This window comes from Wallemia mellicola (genome assembly GCF_000263375.1).
Source record: "Wallemia mellicola CBS 633.66 unplaced genomic scaffold WALSEscaffold_4, whole genome shotgun sequence".
NCBI classification, from domain to species: domain Eukaryota; kingdom Fungi; phylum Basidiomycota; class Wallemiomycetes; order Wallemiales; family Wallemiaceae; genus Wallemia; species Wallemia mellicola.
The window spans coordinates 355,843-377,682 of record NW_006531961.1 but is presented as its reverse complement, the minus strand read 5'-3'; the positions used below and the strand labels follow the sequence as shown (position 1 = coordinate 377,682).

Here is a 21,840-nt window from a genome sequence, read left to right as displayed (position 1 = left end):
TCGTCTTCCCAAATGCGACGGTTTAACCAGTTATGCCAACATCCAAAAATCAAAAGACCCAGAAAACCTCAAGGAGCATCTTTGAAAGGATAACTCAACAAGGCGCTATTGACCTTGTAGGTATTTATTCTCTACATTAACTTATGCCAACAAATCCCAGGCAAATGAGCAAGAGGAGAATATCTACCTATTCGTACCAAATTTGATAGGTACTTAGCTTATTATACATATATAATTATCTAACAGCCTCAGGTTATCTTCGAATCGTTTTTGCTGCACTGGCAGTCCGTTCTATGAAAGATCACCCCAAGGTCTGTGCCGTACTCTACTGCATCAGCGCAATACTCGATGTAGCAGATGGTATGGCCGCACGATCATTCAACCAGACTTCAAAACTTGGAGGTGTTCTTGATATGGTCACAGATAGGTGTGTTTTTCATTGTTGTATGAAAGACTTTCTAACAACGCAATTCCAGATGTTCAACGACTTCTTTAATGGTATTCCTTTCGTCAGCTTATCCTGACTGGTCTACGCTCTTCCAATTCCTTATCGCACTTGACTTCTCCTCACACTTTATCCACATGTATGCATCACTCGTCACTGGCGCAACATCACACAAGCTCATCCAATCGGAGGTATCTAAGATTCTTTGGCTTTATTACAACAACAGGGTTAGTTCATAACCATCTATATGCTTTCCCCCACTAACTCGGCCGCCGTAGATTACCCTTTTTATCTTTTGTGCAGGTAACGAAATATTTTTCGTCGCACTTTACATTATATACACCAGCAAACTTCCTGCTATCGGTTTAAGTGCTGCATTGGTACACTCATTAGTTCCTGATGTCTTGAAACAACAGATATCAGCTGCTGCATTTGAAAATTTCACAAACTACGTCATCAATATCAATCCTGCTCACTTGGTGGCTATCGTAACTTTCCCTATTTGCTTCACAAAACAAGTTATAAATGTAGTTCAATTCTGGAAAGCTTCAAAAACTTTAGTTGGCGTAGATTTGAGTGAAAGAGCTAACAATAGACAAAAAAAGCAATAATAATTTCCTTAATGCAAATGGAATAACTTTACGCGTTTCTAGTTACACTTTTTTCTCTTTATTACTGTAATTTGCCTTTAATGATTAGGTCAATTTGATTATCATAAATAGTATTATCCAAGATATGAAAACTATCACTATCGAACTGAAAGTTAGACAGGTAGTTGCACGGCTACTGCTTGAGAAAATATTGAGTTGTTTCCGTTGTGTCGTCATCTTATCTGCATTACCTTCCAATTTGTTGCTAGTTTGTTCAATAAGGGGCATATCGCTACTCAAGCCTTGTGACAATGCCAAAGCGTTCTGTTTGAGCTGTTTTGTCATGGCTATCAGCTCTTCAGACAGATCATCTTGTTCTGCGCGAGCTGATCTTTGTGATACTGCACCATTGGTATCCTTGCCTTTCCTTCTAGACTCATAAAGTTCCTTTTCTTTGTGATAGTCGTACGTATACGATGGTTGTGGCTTTTTGACAGGTTCGGATGGTTGAACTGGTTGTGACGTTGTAGGCTTCTCGAGAGAAACTTCATTCACTGTATCCGTGAGCTCTCTAGGAACAAATTCAGGCTCTTCTGATAGTGTTTCTTTGTTATCTAGAACGGCATCGATAGTTGGCGGTAAAGTTGGGTATACAAGGTCGCTGGAAGCCTGTAGATGTTAATAAATGCACGACTTTGAACAAATTTAATTACCTTTTTCTCTGTACTATCTACAAATCCTCTAAAGTTGTCGTATCCCTCAAATTCGAGTCCAATATTTTTACGGAGATGCTCAATATCAGTCAATAGCGACAGCGCTTTAATATATATTTCAAATTCATTTCCAGCTTCTATTTGCGCTGTTATACTGTCTACTTCTCCCTTTAGTCTGGCTGATAGACTGTTCAGTGCGTCGTTCGCGTTTCTCATTTGATAGTTGATAAGAAAGAAATAAACTCAAATGTTATTACAATGCAATGCAAGATATGTTAGTCAGTGTATGCACCATGAGAAGCGTCAGACACAAGTTTGGAATATTTATACAAGACACCCCTCTGGTGCTTCAATGGACGAGGTTTCCTATGTTTGTTATTAATTTATGGGTGTATTACTTAGAAAGGCATTCTTACCACTCAGCTTGCCTTTTAGCGAGTTCTTCCTGGCTTATGTCTACATCGATTGTGTTCTCGATGGCATCGACAATAACTCGATCACCATCTTTGATCAGCGCTATAGGACCACCATTAAAGGCTTCCGGAACAACATGGCCAATGACAAATCCATGTGAAGCACCTGAAAAGCGACCGTCTGTAATAAGACATGACGATTGACTCAATCCTGCACCATAGAGGGCTGCAGTTGGTGTTAACATTTCTGGCATTCCAGGCGCCCCCTTAGGGCCCTTGTATCGAAGAATAACAGCTGTTCCTGCAACTATACGCTTATCCGCAACTGCCTGCAAAACGTCATCCTCTTCCTCGAAGCACATGGCTGTTCCTTCGAATTTCAGACCTTCCTTACCAGTAATCTTTGCAACTGCGTTGCCAGGAGCCAATGATCCGTTAAGTATACGAATATGTCCAGTATCTTTTATTGGTGCCTGGAGAGGATGGATGACGGTATGGAATTTATCATAATCAACTGTGATGTTTGCGAGATTTTCAGCAAGAGTTTGACCGGTGACGGTGAGACAACTTCCATCCAACAAGTCGGTGCTATCGTAAACATACTTGAGGACTGCTGGGAGACCACCAACCTCGTGTAGATCTTGCATCATGTACTTACCAGAAGGCTTCATATTTGCCAGGAAGGGTGTACGTGCAGCAACATCACTGAAGTCTTGCATTGTCAATTCGACATCACCACTACGTGCAATAGCTAATAAATGCAAAACGCTGTTGGTTGATCCACCCAATATCATAACAATGGTGATTGCGTTCAAAAATGCGCTTCTAGTCATAATGTCGCGTGGTTTTATATCCTTTTCGAGAAGGTTACGTACTACTGGGCCAATTTTTAAGCATTCTTGTACCTTTTCGGTAGTCTCGGCTGGCGTACAAGCTGAATAGCTTAAACACATACCCATTGCTTCAATAATACTCGACATAGTGTTGGCTATAGGTGAATTAGATAGTAAACTTTACTAATGATGTAATCATACCTGTGAAAAGACCACCACATGATCCAGAACCAGGACATGCGTTTTGTTTGATGATTTTTAGCTCAGGTTCACTAATTTTACCGTTGAGATATGCACCATAAGCCTCGAAAGTATCAGTGATGTTGCTTTGATCACCCTTTTTAACATTGAGGGGCTGACAATCGATCTGATGCGTGCCAGGTTTAATTGTACCTATCAAACTGTTAGTAAAGTTTACGATGTTTCATTTGTCTCACCTCCATAAACTATTATTGAGGGTCTGTTGTATCTCAAAGCTGCCATTAGCGCACCAGGCATGTTCTTATCACAACCAGGTATCAAAACACTAGCATCGTATTGTTGTGCCTCAACAATCATCTGAAATGAGTCGGCTATGAGGTCTCTGCTAGGTAAACTGTAGTTCATACCACTTGTACCCTGAGTAATCGCGTCTGAGACACCAACAGAACTGGCTGCGAAACCAAGAAGATTTTCCTTCTCTAAAGATTGTTTTACGTATTCGCCAAACTTGTTAAGAAGGTTATTACATGGATTGCTATCAAAACCAACGGAGAGGACACCGACTTGTGGTTTTTCGAGGTCCTCCTCCTTGAGACCGATAGCATGTAAAAACGCTTGGGCTCCTAGATGAGAAATATCTTCTGTAATGACAGACGAGTACTTGTTTAGCTTTACTTTCTGCTCACTTGATTTCTTTATCGGATGTCTATCTATTATCAGATTTGAAGGAAGCCAATTATTTAAACATACATATTGACTGACATGATTATAATACGAGTAATTTAATTTGCCAAACTCCATATATGCTGCCGTCGCCTCAATTCTCCAGCGACTGGTCTGCTGATTTCTATATACAGAAAATATTACGATATGAAATATTTTAGCAAAATATAATATATAAAATCGATTATTAAATCATATGCACAGCCTAGATTTTAGGTAGTGACGGTACTTTTGACAGCTGCTTTGCCAAGACCATCCTTTATATTCTACACTCATAATGGTAGCAGAAGAAGTTAATCACGGAACCGACATCGAAGAACCAGTCAAGCCAGCTACTGCTCCTGCTAGTAGCGCTCCGCCAAACCGCCACACGGTACAGGTGCAACCCCTCCAAAAGGACCAAATGCAGCCAAGCTACGCTCAAACACTGGAGGTACCACGCAATGAGCATTCTGCATATGGAAGTTTCATCAATGGCCTCGGATCTTGTATCGGGTGAGATCCTCCATTTCGGAGTAAATAATACGTAACTAACGCAATCTAAAAGTTTCTTTGGTGCTATACCATGCTGTCCTTGTCCAAATCCATTTAAAGAAGTTGATCAGGGTTCAGTTGGTCTTGTCAGTCGCTTTGGGTGCGTTTTATACTATCTTTGACACTTTTACTTAAATATTACAGTGCATTTTACAAATCTGTTGATCCTGGTTTGGTTAAGATCAATCTTTGCTCTGAATCCCTTGAACGAGTCTCTGTCCGTACTCAATTGGCCAACATTAAGGACCAAGTAGCAATCACAAAGGACAATGTTACTGTTAGAGTTGACGGTGTTATTTATTACGTAGTACAGAATCCTTATAAAGCAGCGTACGCAGTTGAAGATATGAGAAATTCCGTCATTGAGCGCTCTCAAATCACTTTGAGATCAGTTTTGGGTTCGAGAAACTTACAATCTCTGATTCAAGATAGAGAGCAAATATCTAGAGCCATTGAAGAGATCGTCACGTCCATTACCCAAGAATGGGGGTGAGTATTATTCAGATTTAAGAAGGATGTCACTAACGATTTTCAGTGTCCTCGTTTCTATCTCTATACGTGATGTACACCTCTCGGAATCTGATCAAGTCGCCTTGGCCGCTTCAGCACGTGCTACACGTCAAGCAGAAGCAAAGGTCATCGCAGCTGAGGGTGAAGTATCTGCAGCTAAGCTTATGAAGAAGACAGCGGAATTACTTGCTACTCCAGCAGCTATGTCTATTAGACACTTGGATGCACTTCAAAACATGGCAAAGACTTCTAATGCTAAGACTATCTTCGTACCAATGTCAGCAGACGGTGTCTCTGGTTTGACACAAGGTATGGGAGCCAGTCAAGCATCTGGAAGTGGCAGCCAAGGCCAATCCAATAACCCTGTGGCACGTACTGCTCAGATTCACGCCTTGGAAAATGCTTAAGTCACTAGCTACTGTTAATTTACAACAAGACCAAAGAACATTAATAATGGAACCGTTACGATAATTTTACTTTATTTTTATTCGTTTATTACTAAATTTGTACGTAAGCTCTAAATATGTACTTTTCTGTCAACTTTGTGATGTTTTACTTTTCGGATCTCGATTGTCTTAAGTGTCTAAGGATGTTATAATTAAAATTCCGCATACTTACCCGTATTTCCACTAAAATTAGCTACAAACGCGTTTTGTAGTTGTTATACGCTTCTGTTCCTAACCGGTATGATATGTTGGCGTGCCACTCGGGAAGATCTACGTGACAACTGTGCAAAACACGAACAAACTTGCAAGCTTGTTTTTGAAAACTTTTAAGAGTTTAAAAAGAATATGAGTGAAATGTCCATTATTTGTCGTATCCAGAACCTCTAATGAATGAAACTCTACGTTTCTAGTGGGTGTCTGAACAAGGAAACTATGTGTAAGCGAATAAAATCAATAACTGCGCAGAACTGTATAGTTACAACATATAAGAGCTTAATAAGATATTTCAGTTGTATAATAATCTGTCCATTGACACATTTTGATTCTGGTATATACATTTACACAGTTTTGTGTGCTTTCATAAAGCTTCTATGTTTAATATAATATTACAAATGTTACTTTTCTTACAGATATCTTTGAAGTGATTCTTGTATGCTATTCTTATCCTGGGCTGTTGCATTTCTCGACGAATCATTTGATTGATAGAAACCACGAGTAAGAGATTCGTCGACAAGCCAGTCATCATTGATTACCGTGAGATCTCTAATGAAAATTTTTGTTGTTTCCACTATCTGCTAAATGTGTTAGAGTAGAATTCGACAAATAACTGCAACGCACCTCATGGAAGACAACCCACTTGGTAGATGGTGAACGTGTGAACATAATACTACTTGGGTGGACATTGACAATTTGGTTACCATTAAGGAGTGTGTATGTACCATCTGGATTAAACCTAGCGACATTCTTAAAGTACCCCGAGACCAAACACTTCCTAATCGTTTCCTGATCTACTCCTGCGCTTAGTCTAGGATTAAGATTGAATTTCTCTAGGTATTTAGATAATTGCGAGCGTATTGATACAGCCCTACTGAGCGCTTTGAAGTTGAGTCTATGCTGACCGGCCCATCTGCTGCTACTCTTTCCTATCTTGACAAAAGCATTATACGCATTGAGTAGAGTCAAGTGGTCGCCTTCCTCTGCTACAAACTTGCGTCTCTCAAGCTCACCAGGACCATCATGTGTGAGAAATGGATTTTGCACAGATGTCATTGCAGCAATCGTTAGTATTTCCTCGCTACACTCAAAAGACACGCTGTTGAGCAACTTGTGATCATTAATGAAGGAGCTGTGATAATATCTTACTCACAATTTTTGTCATCATTGGATCTAATGGTATCTCGGCCATCTTCAGTCCAAGTTGCGGTGTGAGATGGCCACTATCATCGAGGGCACCAAGCGCATAGAGTAGTTCTAAGGCCCTGACAAGCATCGATGAAGGAGGATTATCCAGGTAATCAAAACGTAAAACATTGCTAACGCCCAATGCCTTGAGTTGAAGAATAAAACCGGTTAAATCAGTCCGGCATATTTCAGGCACTGTCGATTCATCTAGCCTTAATAGAGCGCTTTCAGGGAATAGTCTGAAGGTTTTACCAGGGGCAGTACGACCAGCTCTACCAGCTCTTTGAGTCAATGAGGCTTTAGAGGATGGGGCAACGGACAATATGTCGATACCTGTCGCAGGGTTGAAATGGCGCAACTAATAGACGGTCAGATCTAATAGAAGTAAATGATAACAATGATACTAACTTTAACGAAACCAGAGTCAACGACATAGCGGATACCATCAATGGTGATACTAGCCTCTGCAATATTGGTCGAAAATACGACTTTACGCACACCAGATGGTGGCCTTTCGAATATTTTGAGCTGTTCTTCACTTGTGAGACCAGCATGAAGGGGTAAACCCACGAGAGAGTCAGTATTCCGCCTGCTTGAAATTAAATTATCGCTGAGTAATTGTAGTGCTCTGTCTATTTCCTCTCTACCAGTGAGAAAGACGAGAATGTCACCACTTCCTTGCTAAAGAGGCGTTAAATGGTACTAGTTTCATAAGATAGTTACACACAGTCTCATGTATGCTGATAACAGTTTCTACTGCAGATCTCACGTAGTCTGATACAGGTTCTTGAGTGTATGATACCTCGACCGGGAACATACGGCCATCTAAACTAATGGTACCACATTTTTTAGATCCCCCAAAGAAATCTACAAACTTCTGTGCAGTAAGAGTGGCCGATGAGATAATGAGACGCAGGTCAGGTCGACGTTTGAGAATTCTAAGGGAGTGTTAGTTAATCTATGGAGCGAAGTAGGCAGCTGCTGACTTTTTCAAAACACCGAGTAGAACATCTGTGTAGGAATTGCGCTCGTGCGCTTCATCAATCTTGCGAATCGTTAGCTCAGATAGTAAAACAATGATTGACGAACCATAATGACTGAGTATTTTGACAAAAGAGGATCCATAAGCGTCTCCCTAAAGAGCATACCGTCTGTAAGGTACTTTATCCTCGTGCGGTTTGCAGAACTGAGGTCTTCAAAGCGTATTGAATATCCCACCTAGATATATGAGATTTTGACGGCGTTTTGAAGTATTTACTCACTTCATCACCCAATACAGATCCTACTTCCTGCGCAACTCTCTGCGCTATGCTGGTCGCTGCAACGCGTCGTGGTTGCGTGCATGCAATAGTATATGGTGGTGTAGCCCAGCCTTCTTCGTATAGATACTGCGGCAACTCTAAAGAGATGTTTAATAGAGTGATACATTCGGTCTTGATACCCACGTGTAGTCTTTCCACAACCTGTCTGTCCTACGACGATAGTGACCTGGTATTCCTCGAGCATCCACAGCAGCTTCTGCCCTGTGGGAGATCAGATATGAAATAGTAAACTATGATTGCCCTACTGTGCTTGTATATTGGCAAGGTCTCACGTTGGGCTTGTATACCGAGTTCGCTATTGTGTAATGAAGAGATAGTCAGAGATCCTTCAGCCTCATTGGCACGGTCAAGAGAGCTGCCTTGTTGCTGTGAGATGAAATATCGTAGAGCTGTGTATGCTCACCTGGAGCTGTCGTCCCAGGTTTCCAAAACTGAGCCATGGTGGTTTTCGTACAAGTACAAGAGATGAGAAAGATAGCTGCTAACGCTGTAGTAGTTAATGCACAAGGGTATAGAATATAATGCTAAATATCTATATATTATAATAAATTACCGTTTTCCTTCTACAAAGAGTACATGTTGTTTGACTGAAAGATGAGTTAATATAACTTACAATAGATAGTCCTACAGACCTTTTGGATCATACTTCATAGCGCTGAGCTTCTCAGATAAGCGCGGTCTTTGGCACTGGTAAAAGAAGCCAGTTTTTGCGGTAGAGATAAGTCTGACGAGTACGGTTCTATAAAATATTTTAGCCGTGTAATTTACTAGTAAGCTACATACCTCGCTTTTTGTTTCGCCATGGACGTCGGATAGAGAGTGATTTTACTGAGAGCTCTCTTCGATAGAAACAATGACTAGCAGTGAAGTCGTCGCAGGAAGCTCAGCTGGCGCGACGATGGAGACAAAGCTGATAAATGATACTAAGCGGCCCTCACCCTGGAGGCATCTTGTAGCGGGCGGGTGAGTAGTAGGTAATCAGGCAGACGATTCTAACGACATACAGTCTGGGCGGTATGACAGGTGCTATTATAACATCACCATTCGACGTTGTAAAGACTAGATTACAGTCTGATATCTATCACAAGTCGATAGCAGCCAAACATAATCAATCTAATATTAAAGGTCTAAGAGGAACACTCTACCATTTCGTAGAGACAGTGCATATGATGAGGTTAGTATTATAGCCACTATGCACTCCCTCTGACCGCGTACAGGGATATATACGTCAAAGAATCACCCCGTGCACTCTTCAGAGGCTTAGGTCCTACTCTTTTTGGTGTTATACCGGCGAGATCAATCAATTTCTTCACCTACGGAAATCTCAAGTCTATTATTGCCGGAAAATCTCGAGAAGATTGGTCAACCCACCTCCTAGCAGCTGCTTGTGCAGGGATTGTTACTGCAACTGCTACCAACCCAATATGGGTGATAAAAACGCGGCTACAATTATCACCTGAATTGTCAGTCTCGTCAAAATCTGCGAAAGTTTCTGCATCGCGGAAGGTTATTGGTGATTTAATTAAGAACGAGGGTATTAGAGGTCTGTATAGAGGTCTCTCAGCATCCTATTTGGGAGTCACTGAGAGTACGCTTCAGTGGATACTATATGAGCAACTAAAAGATTTTACGAAAGATTCCAAGCTTTCTTCGATGTCGACAATGGTCTCAGCTGGTCTAGCAAAGTCTACTGCAACCGTAATAACTTATCCACACGAAGTTATACGTACTCGGATGAGACAGGCAGTGCCTGTGGGTGAAAAGCCACGCTACACGTCTCTGATACGTACTCTCAAACTCGTTTTGGCAGAAGAGGGTGTCTCTGCACTCTATGGTGGCTTATCAGCCCATCTGATGCGGGTTGTGCCAAACGCGGCTGCAATGTTCCTTATTTATGAATTCGTAACTTATAGATTGTAGAATAATAGTCAAATGAAGAAAGAAATCTAACATCACATTAGAAATACTCACTACTTATAAATTATTATGCATTGATACATTGTTTTATACTCAATTATAATCCGAATGCCAAGAATAACAATGAGGTAAACGTTAAATAGTTGAATACTTAAATATGTAAGTGTGCAAACACTAAGTTAGTAAAACGACTAGATATTGCTGCATAAAGAAATGTACTTCTGACACCGCGATTAGTCATAGAAAGGTACCGATGTCAAGTTTGTTTTTCTCAAAATAAGCTATTTTAAGACTAAAAGAAAGCATGAATAGGTATTTATGATAGTGCCAATGCCTGCCCTTACACCGATATCTGCGTATTCGAAGACCCCACATCCCCGAGAAACGGTATGCAGCTATATTTACTTGTGAGGGAATGTAATTTTATACTCAAAAGTAACCACCAACATCTATGAAGATGTAGAAACTTTTTCACACGCGTTAAATTAAATTGTGTCAATTTGTACATACGCCGGTCTAGCTCAGAGATAGAGGTACAGCCACTGTGAAATACGGGATAAGGAATAGGAATAGATAGACAGATATACACGATAAAATTATTATTATAGCATTACAAAGATAAAATCCTTCTTTTTCCGGAAGCTCGCCCTCCTAAGAGCCTTGCTTAGGTAAACGAGAATCGGTGGCCGTTGCATCTGCCAAAAAGCAGGCACTTACTTTCGAATTAAACGTTCATCATCTTACAAAAACAACAAAATGTCCAAAGAAGAGGAAAATACAGCCTCTTGGGGGACTCCTAACGAAGTCAACGTAGATGACTCCAAGGAGATCTTCAGGAAGCTATCCCGCCAAATTAGCAAAGAACACCCAGAACAGCGCAAATCATTAGGCACTTCAGAAGCTACTGCCCAGGAAGAAGAAGAAGAGTTTGACTTACATTCTTTCATCACAGTACGTCTTCGCTTCTACTAGAACTATATACCTTACTTTTCTATTAGGGAGCTAGACAACGCTTCAAGGATGCTGGTAAAACTCACAAGCCACACCTGGGTATTGCCTGGAAAAACTTGACCGTTAGTCTCACTCACTTAATCACATTATGCATACTAACAAACAAAAAGGTAAAAGGTGCAGGAAGTGGCGCCACTTTCGTCAAAACTTTCCCAGAGGCAGTCTTATCAACATTTGGTCCTGATTTATACGCTTTCATCACACGTTACATTCCTCAATTAGATATTATCGGTAAAAGACCACCAGTACGCAACCTCATAGATGATTTTACTGGGGCACTCGGCAACGAAATGATGCTTGTCCTCGGTAAGCCTGGTTCCGGTTGTACCACCTTCCTCAAGGCTTTGGCCAACAAGAGAGAAGGCTATGTTGACGTGCTCGGTGATGTAGACTACGGTGGATTGACCCCAAGCGAGGTTAAGCACAAGTACCGTGGTGAAGTTGTCATCAACACTGAGGAAGACATCCACTTTCCTACACTCACCGTCGCACAAACCCTCGCTTTCGCTTTACGTGAAAAGGTTCCTCGTGTCAGACCTCAAGGAATGGCTAGATCCGAATTCGTCAATTACATCCTTGAAGCTCTTTTGAAAATGTTCGGTATTGAACATACCGCAAATACCGTCGTAGGAAACGACTTTGTTAGAGGTGTCTCTGGTGGTGAACGTAAGAGAGTTTCTATTGCTGAAACCCTCGCTACAAGAGCCTCTGTTATGTGTTGGGATAACTCGACTCGTGGTTTAGATGCTTCAACAGCTGTTGATTATGTCCGTTCATTACGTATTATCACAGATGTCACTGGTGGTACCTCCATTGCAACTCTCTATCAAGCTGGTGAAGGTATTTACGAGCTCTTCGACAAGGTTTGCTTGATCGACGATGGTCGTTGTATCTTCTTTGGTCCAGCCAACGAAGCTTGTGCATACTTCGAAAGTTTAGGTTTCTACAAGCCACCACGTCAAACATCTGCTGATTTCCTTACCGGTATCACTGATGTACATGAACGTACTTACAAGGAAGGCTGGGAAGGCCGTGCTCCTCGTACAACTGAAGATCTTGAGAAAGCTTACAAGAGCTCACATTATTACCAAGCAGCTGTTGCCACTTCTGACAACTCTTTCGCTTCTGAGAACAAAGAACTTGGTGTTTTCAAAGACTCCGTTCGCGAGGAAAAGAAGAGACGTATGGCTAAGAGCTCTCCTTACACTGTCTCATACTTTGAACAAATTTATTATTGTGTTATTCGTCAAATTCAATTACAACTCGGTCAATTAGATGGTTATTACACTAAATTCGGTACTATTTTGGTTGTTTCTTTCGTCGTCGCCTCAATGTTCTATGGTGAAGCTCAAAGCACTGACGGAGGTGAGAGTCTTTACTAAATGACTTCATTAAACTTACCAAATTATTAGCATTCTCACGTGGTGGTATTCTATTCTTCTCGATCCTGTTTATTGGTTGGCTTCAATTACCTGAACTTTTTGATGCGGTTAATGGAAGAGTCATCATTCAAAGGCAACGGGAGTTCGCCTTCTATCGTCCATCAGCTGTCGTTTTCGCCAGAGCAATTGTTGATATACCAATTTTGTTCTGTTGCGTCACTCTCATGTCTATCATTGTTTATTTCTTGGCTTCACTTCAGTACACCGCTGGTCAATTTTTCATCTACTATCTCTTCGTTTTCATTACAGCAATGTCTTTGGTGAGTTCTTGAACATTTTTTAAGTAAATTGCTTATGTCATCTTTCAGACACAGTTCTACCGTGCAGTTGCTGCTTTGTCACCAACGTTCAACGAAGCTATTAGATTCTCAGTCTGTGCACTCAACATTGCAGTTGTCTTCGTTGGTTATGTTATTCCACGTACAGACATGCCATCTTGGTTTAAGTGGATTTCTTACATCAACCCTCTTCCGTTCGCTTTCGAAGCGGTCATGGCAAATGAATTCCATGGTATGACACTCTCTTGTGAGGAATCTTCAATCGTTCCATTCGGTGTTCCAGGAGCAGAAGAACAATATCAAACTTGTGCCTTCCAAGGTTCTGTACCAGGTAATTTAAGTATTCCTGGTGATAACTATCTCGAAACTGCCTTTGGATACAGCTTTTCGCACGTATGGCCAAACTTCGGTTACGTTATGGCTTACACTGTTGGTTACTTACTCGCTACTGCCCTCTTCACTGAGATCTTTGACTTCTCTGGTGGTGGTGGTGGTGTCACAGTTTTCGCAAAGACAAAGAAAGGAAAAGCTAAGGCCAAAGAGAATGAAAAGGCTCTTATGGGTGATCTCGAAACTGGTCCTGCTTCACGTACAACTGATGAGAAAGGTGGTACAACTGAAGTCCAACCTGGCTCCATCAAACCATCTGAAGCTGATTTCACTTTCAAGAACGTTTCTTATACTGTTCCAACCCCTGGCGGTGACAGAAAACTCCTTAATGACATCACAGGTTTCGTTAGACCTGGTACTATCACCGCTTTAATGGGCGCTTCCGGTGCTGGTAAGACTACACTTCTTAACACACTCTCACAAAGAATGTTCATGGGTGTTGTTTCCGGCGATATGTTTATTGATGGCAAACCACTTGAATTAAACTCATTCCAAAGAGGTACTGGCTATGTTCAACAAGGTGATCTACACGACAGATATGCCACTGTCAGAGAAAGTATCGAATTTTCAGCTATTCTCAGACAACCACGTGAAACACCACGCGAAGAAGTTTTGGAATACGTTAATCAAGTTCTTGACTTACTTGAATTGAGAGATATTGAAGACGCTATCATCGGTACACCTGAAGCTGGTTTAACTGTTGAGCAACGTAAGAGAGTCACTATCGCTGTAGAATTAGCAGCTAAACCAGATGTACTTCTCTTCCTTGATGAACCTACGTCAGGTCTCGATTCTCAATCTGCATATTCAATTGGACGTTTCTTGGAAAAACTCGCACGTGCAGGACAAGCTATTTTATGTACAATTCACCAGCCTTCAAGTTTACTCTTCACTGAATTCTTCGACCGTCTTCTGTTGCTCGCACCTGGCGGTAACGTAGTTTATCAAGGTCCTGTTGGTGATAATGGTCATGCTATTGTTGATTACTTCAAGCGCATCGGTGCACGCGAATGCCAAGGTCATGAAAATGTTGCCGAATACGCTATCGAGATGATTGCTTATGGTCGTGATGCTAAAGGTAACAAGGTTGATTACGCTGACCTTTACCGTCACTCAAAGGAAGCTGCTGAGGTTGCTGAGGAAGTTGAAAGAATTAATGCTGAGAAGTCACAAAAGCCAAGAGAACTTACCAGGGCCATGACCAGAACATTTTCACAACCAATGTCTGTTCAATGTTGGCAACTCCTTAAGCGTACTATGAAGAACTACTGGAGAGACTCAGCATACGGTTACGGTAAACTTTTCGTCACATTCATCGTCGCTTTATTCAACGGTTTTACTTTCTTTAAGATTGGTAACGCACAACAAGAGTTACAACAACGTATGTTCTCGACTTTCTTGATTGTTATGCTTCCACCTGCTATTTTAAACGCAACACTTCCAAAGTACTACGAATCATGGGGTCTCTTCATGGCTAGAGAGAATCCTAGCAAGATTTATTCATGGCAGGCATTCTTGACTAGTTTTATGATTAGTGAAGTTCCTTTCGCTCTCATTTGCGCAGTTACTTACTGGGTTGTTTGGTACTGGCCAGTCGGTTTCTCATACACCGCAGACAGTGGTATTAGACTCGGTAGTGATCCTGCTTTGACATTCTTGTTAACGATAGAGTTTATGCTTTTCGTTGTGAGTAATTTCGGTGGAGCAGCTCGACTTTTGCTAATTCTTTTTAGGCTTTATGGGCTATTTGGTTATGTGCTTCAGCACCTAGCCCACACTTCGTTGCCAACTCGTGAGTTTTATTATCCAAGTGCGGAATTCCTTCTGATGAATCCATGTAGTATGCCATTCCATTTGGTTGTTCTTAACTTAATTAACGGTATTATCATCCAATATGGAAATATTCCAGTTATTTGGCGCTACACTTTATACTACATCAATCCTCTCACTTACTTCCTCGATGGTATGATTGGTGCAACGACGTCAGACGTTTCTATCAACTGCGCTGAAAATGAACTTGCTACCTTCAATCCACCACCAGGTCAAAGTTGCGAATCTTACGCTGGTGCATACACAGAAATGGCACCAGGCTATCTCGTTAATGGTGATGCAACATCTGGCTGTCAATATTGCCCAATGTCAGACTCAAGTAGTTTCTTAACCAGTATTCACGTATATCAAGGAACCGGATGGCCATGGGGTTGTGAGTAGTTGCTTCTAATCGATTTCTATGATCTAACATTTTCCAGACTTCGGTATATTCAGTTTATACACCTTCATCTCAAACGTAGCCCTAGTGTATGGATTATACTGGCTTACCAAGGTCAAATTCTTTAGCCCTACAATGTTTCTGCAAATTGGAATCGGCAAGTTTATTGGTTTATTCAAGAAAAGTTCTTAAGGGAAATTTTCGTGATATTCCAAATAAAGTTGGCATTGTTTCTTGACATCCCTTGCATAGGTTAATCTGGTTTAAACACTCTTTACAATCTTTACATAATGATCCTCTATTTATCGTATATATTACTCATATAATTGTTACTATATATATTAGTATACATAGTTAGTAATCATATTATAAAACGTGTGTTAGTATATCTAGTTGATATCAATGTGTCTCTTGGTAATAATTGTTTTTATGATGATTTTTATTGCCTGTTTATCATTAGTATCCTACGGAACAATGAGACAATGAAAACTACAGTACTGAAACATGTTTTTAAAAATGAAGGGAGAGTGAACGATATATCTTTAGTGTATTGGAACTTATTTATGATCTACTAAAGCAAAATGATAAGCTATACAATAAAAGGAGAAAAACCAGAAGAAATCAAAAAGAAATGTCGATGGGGCGAATCGAACGCCCAACCTTACGAATGCTAATGACTTCAGTCGTACGCTCTCGCCAATTGAGCTACATCGACGGATGATATTTTGAATTAGAAATAATACGACTTTAAAATAAAATACATGACGTCATAGATTCGCGAAAAAAATCTTCTGATATTTCTTATCATTTGATTGATTTACCCACATGCAGGACGTGTGATGCAGATTGTAGTCTCTCTCAAAGAAGCTTTATATGTCACCTGCATATAACAGTAAGAATTACATTAAGAAAGATAACCAAGATCAACGTTCAGTTCGAACTATGTCTAATGCTCAGGTTGACACAAACTCTTCTGTAAAGCCTTTTGCCAAATAAAGAAATTATAAAAAAAATCTACTCAACAATCATACGTTTCCCTGTATTCTTGATGAGGTTTATCGAGTGTCTGATCAATGTACCGCCTGTGATAACATCTTCTAAAACGAAAACTTTTCCTTTGAATTGTGCACCAATTATGTTACCACCTTCACCGCGTTTTTTAGCCTCTTTTCTGTCAAATGCAAATGGTACGTTAATCTTATGTTTAGTTTGCCAAAAACGTCCCATTTCCTCTGCGCTATGGGTAGACGTCTTGCTAATCCTTCTGGTGGTTGCGTTGATGTTTTTGCTACCTGGCATGTGCCGCAGCTGCTGACATACCATTTGATATCTTCGTACATTATTGGCAGATAAATAATGTCTTGCGAAAGAATTGTGTGTCTTGTCCGTGCGCAGATGCCCAGCTACTGGTACGTCGTAAAAATCGTGAAGGATAATATCTCATGTTTCTCCTTTTGGTACCACTCTTTTTTCATCAATGTCTCCTGGTTGTGCGTTTAATGTTAATAGTCCCTCCTTAATCTTATATGTGTCGCTTATATTGTCTTTATTATTTTGTAGGTTTTCTAGTATTTCTAGTATTTCTTTAATCTTTTTATCTTCCTGATAGTCTCTTTTTATTTTGTCTTGAGATGTTTCGCCTATTCTTGTTAAATCTATTAAATTAAATTGTGCTTTCCTTCCTAGTTTATAAACGATTTAATGTCGAATTCTACCCATATTTCTGACTATTCTGCTTCTCTTGATGAAAATTTTGCTGCGCTAAGGTCTGCGATTATTTTGTGATCTGTGTTAACTAAAATACGCCTTTCCAATAAGTAATGTAATGTTTTCAATTTGTTGCCACAATGCTGCGTATAATTCCTTATCCCTAATGCTCCAGTTTAGTTGTGAACTGTTTATTTTTTGTGATAAGTATGCTACTGGTCTTATTTCTCTCTTCTCCCCATGCTCCAATACTGCCCCTACTGTTGACCCTGATACATCTGTTGTTACCTTGAATTTTACTGTTCTTGTTCGAATTTTCAGTACCAGTGGTGATGCCAATTTCCTTCTTAATGTATCAAACCTTTTCTGTTGTTCTTTTCCCTAAATTAATTTGTTATTTTTCCAGGGCTATGATAAGAGACACGACGAGAATCACTTAACCCACGATCATATATAGTTGGACATGAGTGCAGCCAACCAAAACCACGTAAAAACTTAAAGAAACGAAAATAGTGAGATGCCAGAAAATATGTATAAGGGAGAAAATATTGTACCTATAAACCATCTAACGTACATCTTTTCATCTTATAGTAATAAAAGGAAGGAAAGTTAGCATATTATACTTATTGTTGGATGTTCTGAATACCTCAACGGGTATGGAGTACGATTATAAGGTTACAAAGCGATACCTGACAACGTAAACTATAATACATCAATTAGAAAGTACATTATAATACATAAACGATTAAGTATTAAGCGGTAGCAGTAACGGTGGTGAAGTGATTTCTGATTCTTATACTTCTTCTGGCAGGCTCAAAGACAACCGGAGATAGATTAGTTGGTTGTGTCTCCACAGTATCTTCTTCAGGTTCTGTTTCAGAGCCGTCGCCAATTTTAAGATCAAAGTTTATCGCAAAGTCTTCACTTTTATTCTTTTTGAGAATGCTTACATCCATTGAACTCTTCTGAGTCGAAGAGACTGAACGCTTAATTGTTGATGAAGTTACTGTATTCCTTTTCCTTGATTTCGGAGAAACTTGTAAAGTGTCTAAGCTATTAATTTCTTGTAAAGATTTCATTGGGCTTTCTTTGTGTTGTTCTGGTTGATGGCAGGAACGTTGTTGCTGCGAATCAAACCCCGTACTTATCTGATTCTCATCAATAACAGGCTCGCTAGGACCATCGGAATTTTTACTGTCTTCATTTGAGTCACCAGATGGCGGTAAAGTCTTCTTAGCGGTTGCAGGTTTAATACTCTTAGCAACATTATGTGTCTGTGTAATTTTGGTTTGAACTTGCCAGTCCTGGGGTCTGGTGGCTTTCCATTGATTAACTAATCTATTAACAAAGTCATCAGAGGTACCATGAACAAAATAATCCAGATCTGATGACCATTCTTTACCCGCGGCTGGTGTTGCATTGACAAACACAACATTTCCTGGCATTTTGCGAGACTTCTCATTGATGTCCAAATTATTTTGATGAATAGTTCTAGCAAAACCTTTAACTAATTGCTTTAAACCATGTACTTTAAGAGAAGTACCCATCACAATTAATACTGAATGGCATTGTGTTAGATTAACCAAATTAAAGAACGTCAACCTCACAGTCTGGTTTCTTTTTGCTGTCTGCAGTTTGAGCTTTAGCTATTGAGTCTCCTGACCAATGATTTTCATTGTACAAAACGATTCCAGGTCGTAGGCATCCGACTGCAAGTGGTCTTTTACCACGGGTATTTCTCTCATTAGCTGATAAATGTTAGCACGAGTGTTAAGTTTAATAAAAGACGCACCCCTGGAAGCGCATTGAGGGCATTTAGGTGACTGTCCATTAGCGAACACATTTAGGTAATCATTTGACATTTCACCGACGAATGAGCAACTAGCACAACGGACTTCATTAAGTGAACCGTGAAGGTTGACTAAGTTTTTTAAACCAACACGCTGCTCTAAACCGTCTATGTTTTGAGTGTAAGAATGGAGAAGTCTGCCCTTGATCTCCAAGGTTTTCAAGAACTTATGCGTCGGTGAAGGAGCCGCATTGTCAGAAGCCAGCTTTAGTTGTGCAATGAAAGAGTAGAAGAGTGCAGTAGTTGACGGGTTTCTGAATAACTGAGCATCGAATAAATCCTGACCTTTACCGATTTTACCATCGAATTTATCTTTAACTAAAGCATAAAGACCTTCTGGGGATCTAAAATCCTTGAATTATATTATTAGTATAGTTCCACTTTGTATATCAAACTAAACTTACCGGTATACCTGAACTACAACTGATTCCTGCGCCTGAGACGATAATTATACGTTTAGATTTAATGATCTTAGAATTTAAAGCTTCTAAAGCTTTTTTATGCTCAATTGTCGGCTGATTGAGCGATATGGTCTGCATGATGACGATTGGTGATGGATGTAGAAGTTAAAGAAATAACGCGTTCAAGACGCGTTAATGAATTTAAATTTAACAAATTTAGTTAATTAGATTAATAATCTATTGTCAATTAGTTTTAAAGTAGTTTGCTGTTTACTCTGTTCGCCGATTCTGATAAGTCGTCGGTCTATGGCATATATATGTGTATATGTATATTATACTATTCTACTGATGATAAAGTATTAAATTAAAAAGAAATTTAAATGATGTCACCTGTCTTAGATATAACCCTGTAAATATCCGTCTATAGAGTGCTGGTATTGTGCAAGAAACCAAGTATATTGTGATATGATTATAACTACGGTCGTCCTGATTTAGCTGTCATAGAACCTCATGATCAAACCGGGTAATATCGGTTTTCATTATTCACTCCTCGGTCAGGCTACACACTTCTTTCTTTAATGCGCTCAACCTTAGCAAGAATGTCAAAGAATTTATACGCTCAGCAATCTAAGCTGCCACGCCTTCCAGTACCCGCACTTGAAGAAACTTTAGAAAAGTACTTGGAATCAGCTAAACCGTTTTTAAGCACCGACGAGTTCAAGAACTCAAAACAACTTCTCGATAGCTTCAAGGATGGTCAAGGAAAGCTTTTGCAACAAAGACTGCTCAAGCGTGCAAGTGAGAAGGAAAGCTGGCTTATCGACTGGTGGAATTCACAGGGATACCTAGAGCCACGTGATCCTGTCACACCTTACTCGAATTACTACTTCTACCATCGTCAGCTTATTGGCAATAACCAACCACGCGTCGCTGCCAGTTTAATTAAAGCTACACTCGCGTTTAAACAGTTAGTCGATACTGAGGAACTTGAACCTGAGAATATCAAGGGTACTCCCCTTTGTACACACACTTACCAGTACTTGTTCAATAGCACACGCGTTCCTCTTAGGGATTCGGACAAAGTTGTTAAATTTGATCAATCAAATAAGCACGTTATCGTCATTTCAAACAACAGGTTCTTCAAATTAGACGCTAGCAACCCAAACAACCTGGAATCCCAATTACAGCATATTATTGACATTTCAAGTGATAAAAAAGGTGATGCTATCGGATCACTTACGACGGAAAATAGAGATATTTGGTCGGATGCACGTCATCACATACAATCAATCTCAAAAACCAATTCTGAGTCTTTAAAAGCTATTGATTCAGCTTCTATTATCGTAGCACTCGACGAGAGCGCTCCTATTAGTCGCGATCAAGCTAGTTGGGGTGCTTGGGTAGGCGACGGTCGCAATAGATGGTTCGACAAGCATCAAAGTTAGTATACTCATAGTCATTCTTTCTACAAAATCTAAATTACCTGTAGTTATTGTTTACAAGAATGGAAAATCAGCCTTCAATGCCGAACATTCTGCGATGGACGGTATGATCACGCTCCGCCTTAATGAATTCATCATGGGTGCTTTGGCCAGTAAGAAAATATCACTCGGTGAAAGTACTCCGGTAAAGCAATTAGAAGTTGAGGAGTTGAAATTTGAGCTTGATAACAAAGCACGTGAATATATCGCAAACGCAGAGAAACATCATGATGCTATCATGGGTGCACACACTATGGATGTAAGATATATGTTGGATAACGGTTGATAAATAATTAAATATACACAGGTAATTCAATACGATGGTTATGGATCTAATCTCATAAAATCCAAGAAGATCTCTCCAGATGCATGGGTTCAAATGGTTAAGCAACTTGCATTTTGGAAACTTCGTGGTCGTGCTCCAGGTGTGTATGAAAGTTGCCAAACTCGCAAGTTCCTGTATGGACGTACCGAAGTTATCCGACCAACATCGAACGAGAGCACTGAATTTGTAAGGCTCATGAGGGATTTTAATGCTAGTGTGAGTGGAATGATGAAATATCGATGGCGTCTAATAAGTTGAATAGGATGATGCTCGTATTAATGCACTTCATGCAGCAGCCAAACGTCATCTGACCTACGCAGGTTGGGCAGCCAATGGGGTGGCTGTTGACAGACACATCTACGGTCTCAAGAACTGCTTGAAAGAAGGAGAAGAGTTACACCCAGCTCTGAAGGATGCCGCTTTAGCAAGATCGAACAAATGGGAACTGAGCACTTCACAGCTGAGCTCACCATTCTTTGATGGATGGGGATATAGTGAAGTCGCAGCTGACGGTTTCGGGTTAGCCTATTCCATCCAAGACAAGTCGATTAGATGGACGATCACTTGCACTAACGGAGAAGGGAAGGACCTCGGACATTGCCTTACAGAGTCAGCAAATGAATTGAGAGAGTTAATGGAGAAGGCGTAAAATTTTGTAAAATAATTAATTTGATTTGTTATGCGGGTCTCCAGTTTCTG

General features: G+C 40.2%; 10 protein-coding genes and 1 non-coding gene across 11 annotated transcripts; 5 read left to right on the top strand and 6 right to left on the bottom strand.

Annotated features, from left to right (window-relative positions):
• The first annotated feature begins 24 nt into the window (after positions 1-24).
• WALSEDRAFT_43896 (phosphatidylinositol synthase) lies at positions 25-1,976 on the top strand. Its single transcript, XM_006956968.1, has 6 exons — positions 25-116; positions 161-209; positions 253-427; positions 477-672; positions 724-1,706; positions 1,751-1,976. The coding sequence occupies exons 1-5, from the start codon at positions 33-35 to the stop codon at positions 1,054-1,056; spliced, it is 837 nt and encodes a 278-aa protein (XP_006957030.1). The 5' UTR covers positions 25-32; the 3' UTR covers positions 1,057-1,706; positions 1,751-1,976.
• Positions 33-1,976, bottom strand: WALSEDRAFT_31642 (hypothetical protein). The gene is made up of 6 exons (XM_006956967.1): positions 1,751-1,976; positions 724-1,706; positions 477-672; positions 253-427; positions 161-209; positions 33-116 (listed from the first exon to the last, which is right to left on the bottom strand). The coding sequence occupies exons 1-2, from the start codon at positions 1,962-1,964 to the stop codon at positions 1,141-1,143; spliced, it is 780 nt and encodes a 259-aa protein (XP_006957029.1). The 5' UTR covers positions 1,965-1,976; the 3' UTR covers positions 33-116; positions 161-209; positions 253-427; positions 477-672; positions 724-1,140.
• Positions 1,976-4,011, bottom strand: WALSEDRAFT_43890 (dihydroxy-acid dehydratase). Its single transcript, XM_006956966.1, has 4 exons — positions 3,432-4,011; positions 3,196-3,387; positions 2,165-3,149; positions 1,976-2,114 (listed from the first exon to the last, which is right to left on the bottom strand). Exons 1-4 carry the CDS (start codon positions 3,994-3,996, stop codon positions 2,024-2,026), a joined length of 1,833 nt encoding a protein of 610 aa, XP_006957028.1. The 5' UTR covers positions 3,997-4,011; the 3' UTR covers positions 1,976-2,023.
• Positions 4,012-4,167: 156 nt separating this feature from the next.
• Positions 4,168-5,477, top strand: WALSEDRAFT_31641 (hypothetical protein). The gene is made up of 4 exons (XM_006956965.1): positions 4,168-4,413; positions 4,466-4,552; positions 4,597-4,941; positions 4,988-5,477. Exons 1-4 carry the CDS (start codon positions 4,196-4,198, stop codon positions 5,367-5,369), a joined length of 1,032 nt encoding a protein of 343 aa, XP_006957027.1. The 5' UTR covers positions 4,168-4,195; the 3' UTR covers positions 5,370-5,477.
• Positions 5,478-8,680: 3,203 nt separating this feature from the next.
• Positions 8,681-8,887, bottom strand: WALSEDRAFT_15805 (hypothetical protein; the record flags this gene model as incomplete). Its single annotated transcript, XM_006956784.1, has 2 exons — positions 8,681-8,718; positions 8,764-8,887. Coding segments are annotated over 2 exons (162 nt in total), but the record flags the coding sequence as incomplete, so codon positions are not given.
• Positions 8,888-8,994: 107 nt separating this feature from the next.
• On the top strand, positions 8,995-10,104 carry WALSEDRAFT_59713 (mitochondrial carrier). Its single transcript, XM_006956964.1, has 3 exons — positions 8,995-9,094; positions 9,138-9,305; positions 9,349-10,104. Exons 1-3 carry the CDS (start codon positions 9,030-9,032, stop codon positions 10,049-10,051), a joined length of 936 nt encoding a protein of 311 aa, XP_006957026.1. The 5' UTR covers positions 8,995-9,029; the 3' UTR covers positions 10,052-10,104.
• A 681-nt stretch (positions 10,105-10,785) lies between these two features.
• On the top strand, positions 10,786-15,742 carry WALSEDRAFT_31638 (ABC multidrug transporter). The gene is made up of 8 exons (XM_006956963.1): positions 10,786-10,999; positions 11,047-11,121; positions 11,170-12,424; positions 12,472-12,761; positions 12,810-14,855; positions 14,903-14,961; positions 15,011-15,372; positions 15,419-15,742. Exons 1-8 carry the CDS (start codon positions 10,805-10,807, stop codon positions 15,568-15,570), a joined length of 4,434 nt encoding a protein of 1,477 aa, XP_006957025.1. The 5' UTR covers positions 10,786-10,804; the 3' UTR covers positions 15,571-15,742.
• A 268-nt stretch (positions 15,743-16,010) lies between these two features.
• On the bottom strand, positions 16,011-16,093 carry WALSEDRAFT_t19. The gene has a single exon. It is a non-coding gene; the product is annotated as a tRNA-Phe (tRNA).
• Positions 16,094-16,392: 299 nt separating this feature from the next.
• On the bottom strand, positions 16,393-16,701 carry WALSEDRAFT_67863 (hypothetical protein; the record flags this gene model as incomplete). The annotated part of the gene is made up of 1 exon (XM_006956962.1): positions 16,393-16,701. The coding sequence occupies one exon, from the start codon at positions 16,699-16,701 to the stop codon at positions 16,393-16,395; it is 309 nt and encodes a 102-aa protein (XP_006957024.1).
• A 1,136-nt stretch (positions 16,702-17,837) lies between these two features.
• WALSEDRAFT_67862 (DHS-like NAD/FAD-binding domain-containing protein) lies at positions 17,838-19,479 on the bottom strand (the record flags this gene model as incomplete). The annotated part of the gene is made up of 4 exons (XM_006956961.1): positions 19,339-19,479; positions 18,878-19,286; positions 18,693-18,833; positions 17,838-18,643 (listed from the first exon to the last, which is right to left on the bottom strand). The coding sequence occupies exons 1-4, from the start codon at positions 19,471-19,473 to the stop codon at positions 17,838-17,840; spliced, it is 1,491 nt and encodes a 496-aa protein (XP_006957023.1). The 5' UTR covers positions 19,474-19,479.
• Positions 19,480-19,930: 451 nt separating this feature from the next.
• Positions 19,931-21,826, top strand: WALSEDRAFT_59711 (carnitine acetyltransferase). Its single transcript, XM_006956960.1, has 4 exons — positions 19,931-20,775; positions 20,825-21,075; positions 21,124-21,357; positions 21,404-21,826. Exons 1-4 carry the CDS (start codon positions 19,935-19,937, stop codon positions 21,788-21,790), a joined length of 1,713 nt encoding a protein of 570 aa, XP_006957022.1. The 5' UTR covers positions 19,931-19,934; the 3' UTR covers positions 21,791-21,826.
• Positions 21,827-21,840: the final 14 nt, after the last annotated feature.

Coding starts and splice junctions, on each gene's coding strand:
- WALSEDRAFT_43896 (XM_006956968.1), top strand. CDS start 33: ATGCCAACATCCAAAAATCAAAAGACCCAGAAAACCTCAAGGAGCATC. Junction 210..252: donor ATTCGTACCAAATTTGATAG/GTACTTAGCTTA, acceptor TAACAGCCTCAG/GTTATCTTCGAATCGTTTTT. Junction 428..476: donor CTTGATATGGTCACAGATAG/GTGTGTTTTTCA, acceptor ACGCAATTCCAG/ATGTTCAACGACTTCTTTAA.
- WALSEDRAFT_31642 (XM_006956967.1), bottom strand. CDS start 1,964: ATGAGAAACGCGAACGACGCACTGAACAGTCTATCAGCCAGACTAAAG. Junction 1,707..1,750: donor TGTAGATAGTACAGAGAAAA/AGGTAATTAAAT, acceptor ATTAACATCTAC/AGGCTTCCAGCGACCTTGTA.
- WALSEDRAFT_43890 (XM_006956966.1), bottom strand. CDS start 3,996: ATGGAGTTTGGCAAATTAAATTACTCGTATTATAATCATGTCAGTCAA. Junction 3,388..3,431: donor CTCAATAATAGTTTATGGAG/GTGAGACAAATG, acceptor ACAGTTTGATAG/GTACAATTAAACCTGGCACG. Junction 3,150..3,195: donor ATGTGGTGGTCTTTTCACAG/GTATGATTACAT, acceptor ATTCACCTATAG/CCAACACTATGTCGAGTATT.
- WALSEDRAFT_31641 (XM_006956965.1), top strand. CDS start 4,196: ATGGTAGCAGAAGAAGTTAATCACGGAACCGACATCGAAGAACCAGTC. Junction 4,414..4,465: donor GGCCTCGGATCTTGTATCGG/GTGAGATCCTCC, acceptor GCAATCTAAAAG/TTTCTTTGGTGCTATACCAT. Junction 4,553..4,596: donor GGTCTTGTCAGTCGCTTTGG/GTGCGTTTTATA, acceptor TAAATATTACAG/TGCATTTTACAAATCTGTTG.
- WALSEDRAFT_59713 (XM_006956964.1), top strand. CDS start 9,030: ATGGAGACAAAGCTGATAAATGATACTAAGCGGCCCTCACCCTGGAGG. Junction 9,095..9,137: donor AGGCATCTTGTAGCGGGCGG/GTGAGTAGTAGG, acceptor AACGACATACAG/TCTGGGCGGTATGACAGGTG. Junction 9,306..9,348: donor GAGACAGTGCATATGATGAG/GTTAGTATTATA, acceptor GACCGCGTACAG/GGATATATACGTCAAAGAAT.
- WALSEDRAFT_31638 (XM_006956963.1), top strand. CDS start 10,805: ATGTCCAAAGAAGAGGAAAATACAGCCTCTTGGGGGACTCCTAACGAA. Junction 12,762..12,809: donor TCATTACAGCAATGTCTTTG/GTGAGTTCTTGA, acceptor GTCATCTTTCAG/ACACAGTTCTACCGTGCAGT. Junction 14,856..14,902: donor TAGAGTTTATGCTTTTCGTT/GTGAGTAATTTC, acceptor AATTCTTTTTAG/GCTTTATGGGCTATTTGGTT.
- WALSEDRAFT_59711 (XM_006956960.1), top strand. CDS start 19,935: ATGTCAAAGAATTTATACGCTCAGCAATCTAAGCTGCCACGCCTTCCA. Junction 20,776..20,824: donor ATGGTTCGACAAGCATCAAA/GTTAGTATACTC, acceptor AATTACCTGTAG/TTATTGTTTACAAGAATGGA. Junction 21,076..21,123: donor TGGGTGCACACACTATGGAT/GTAAGATATATG, acceptor AAATATACACAG/GTAATTCAATACGATGGTTA.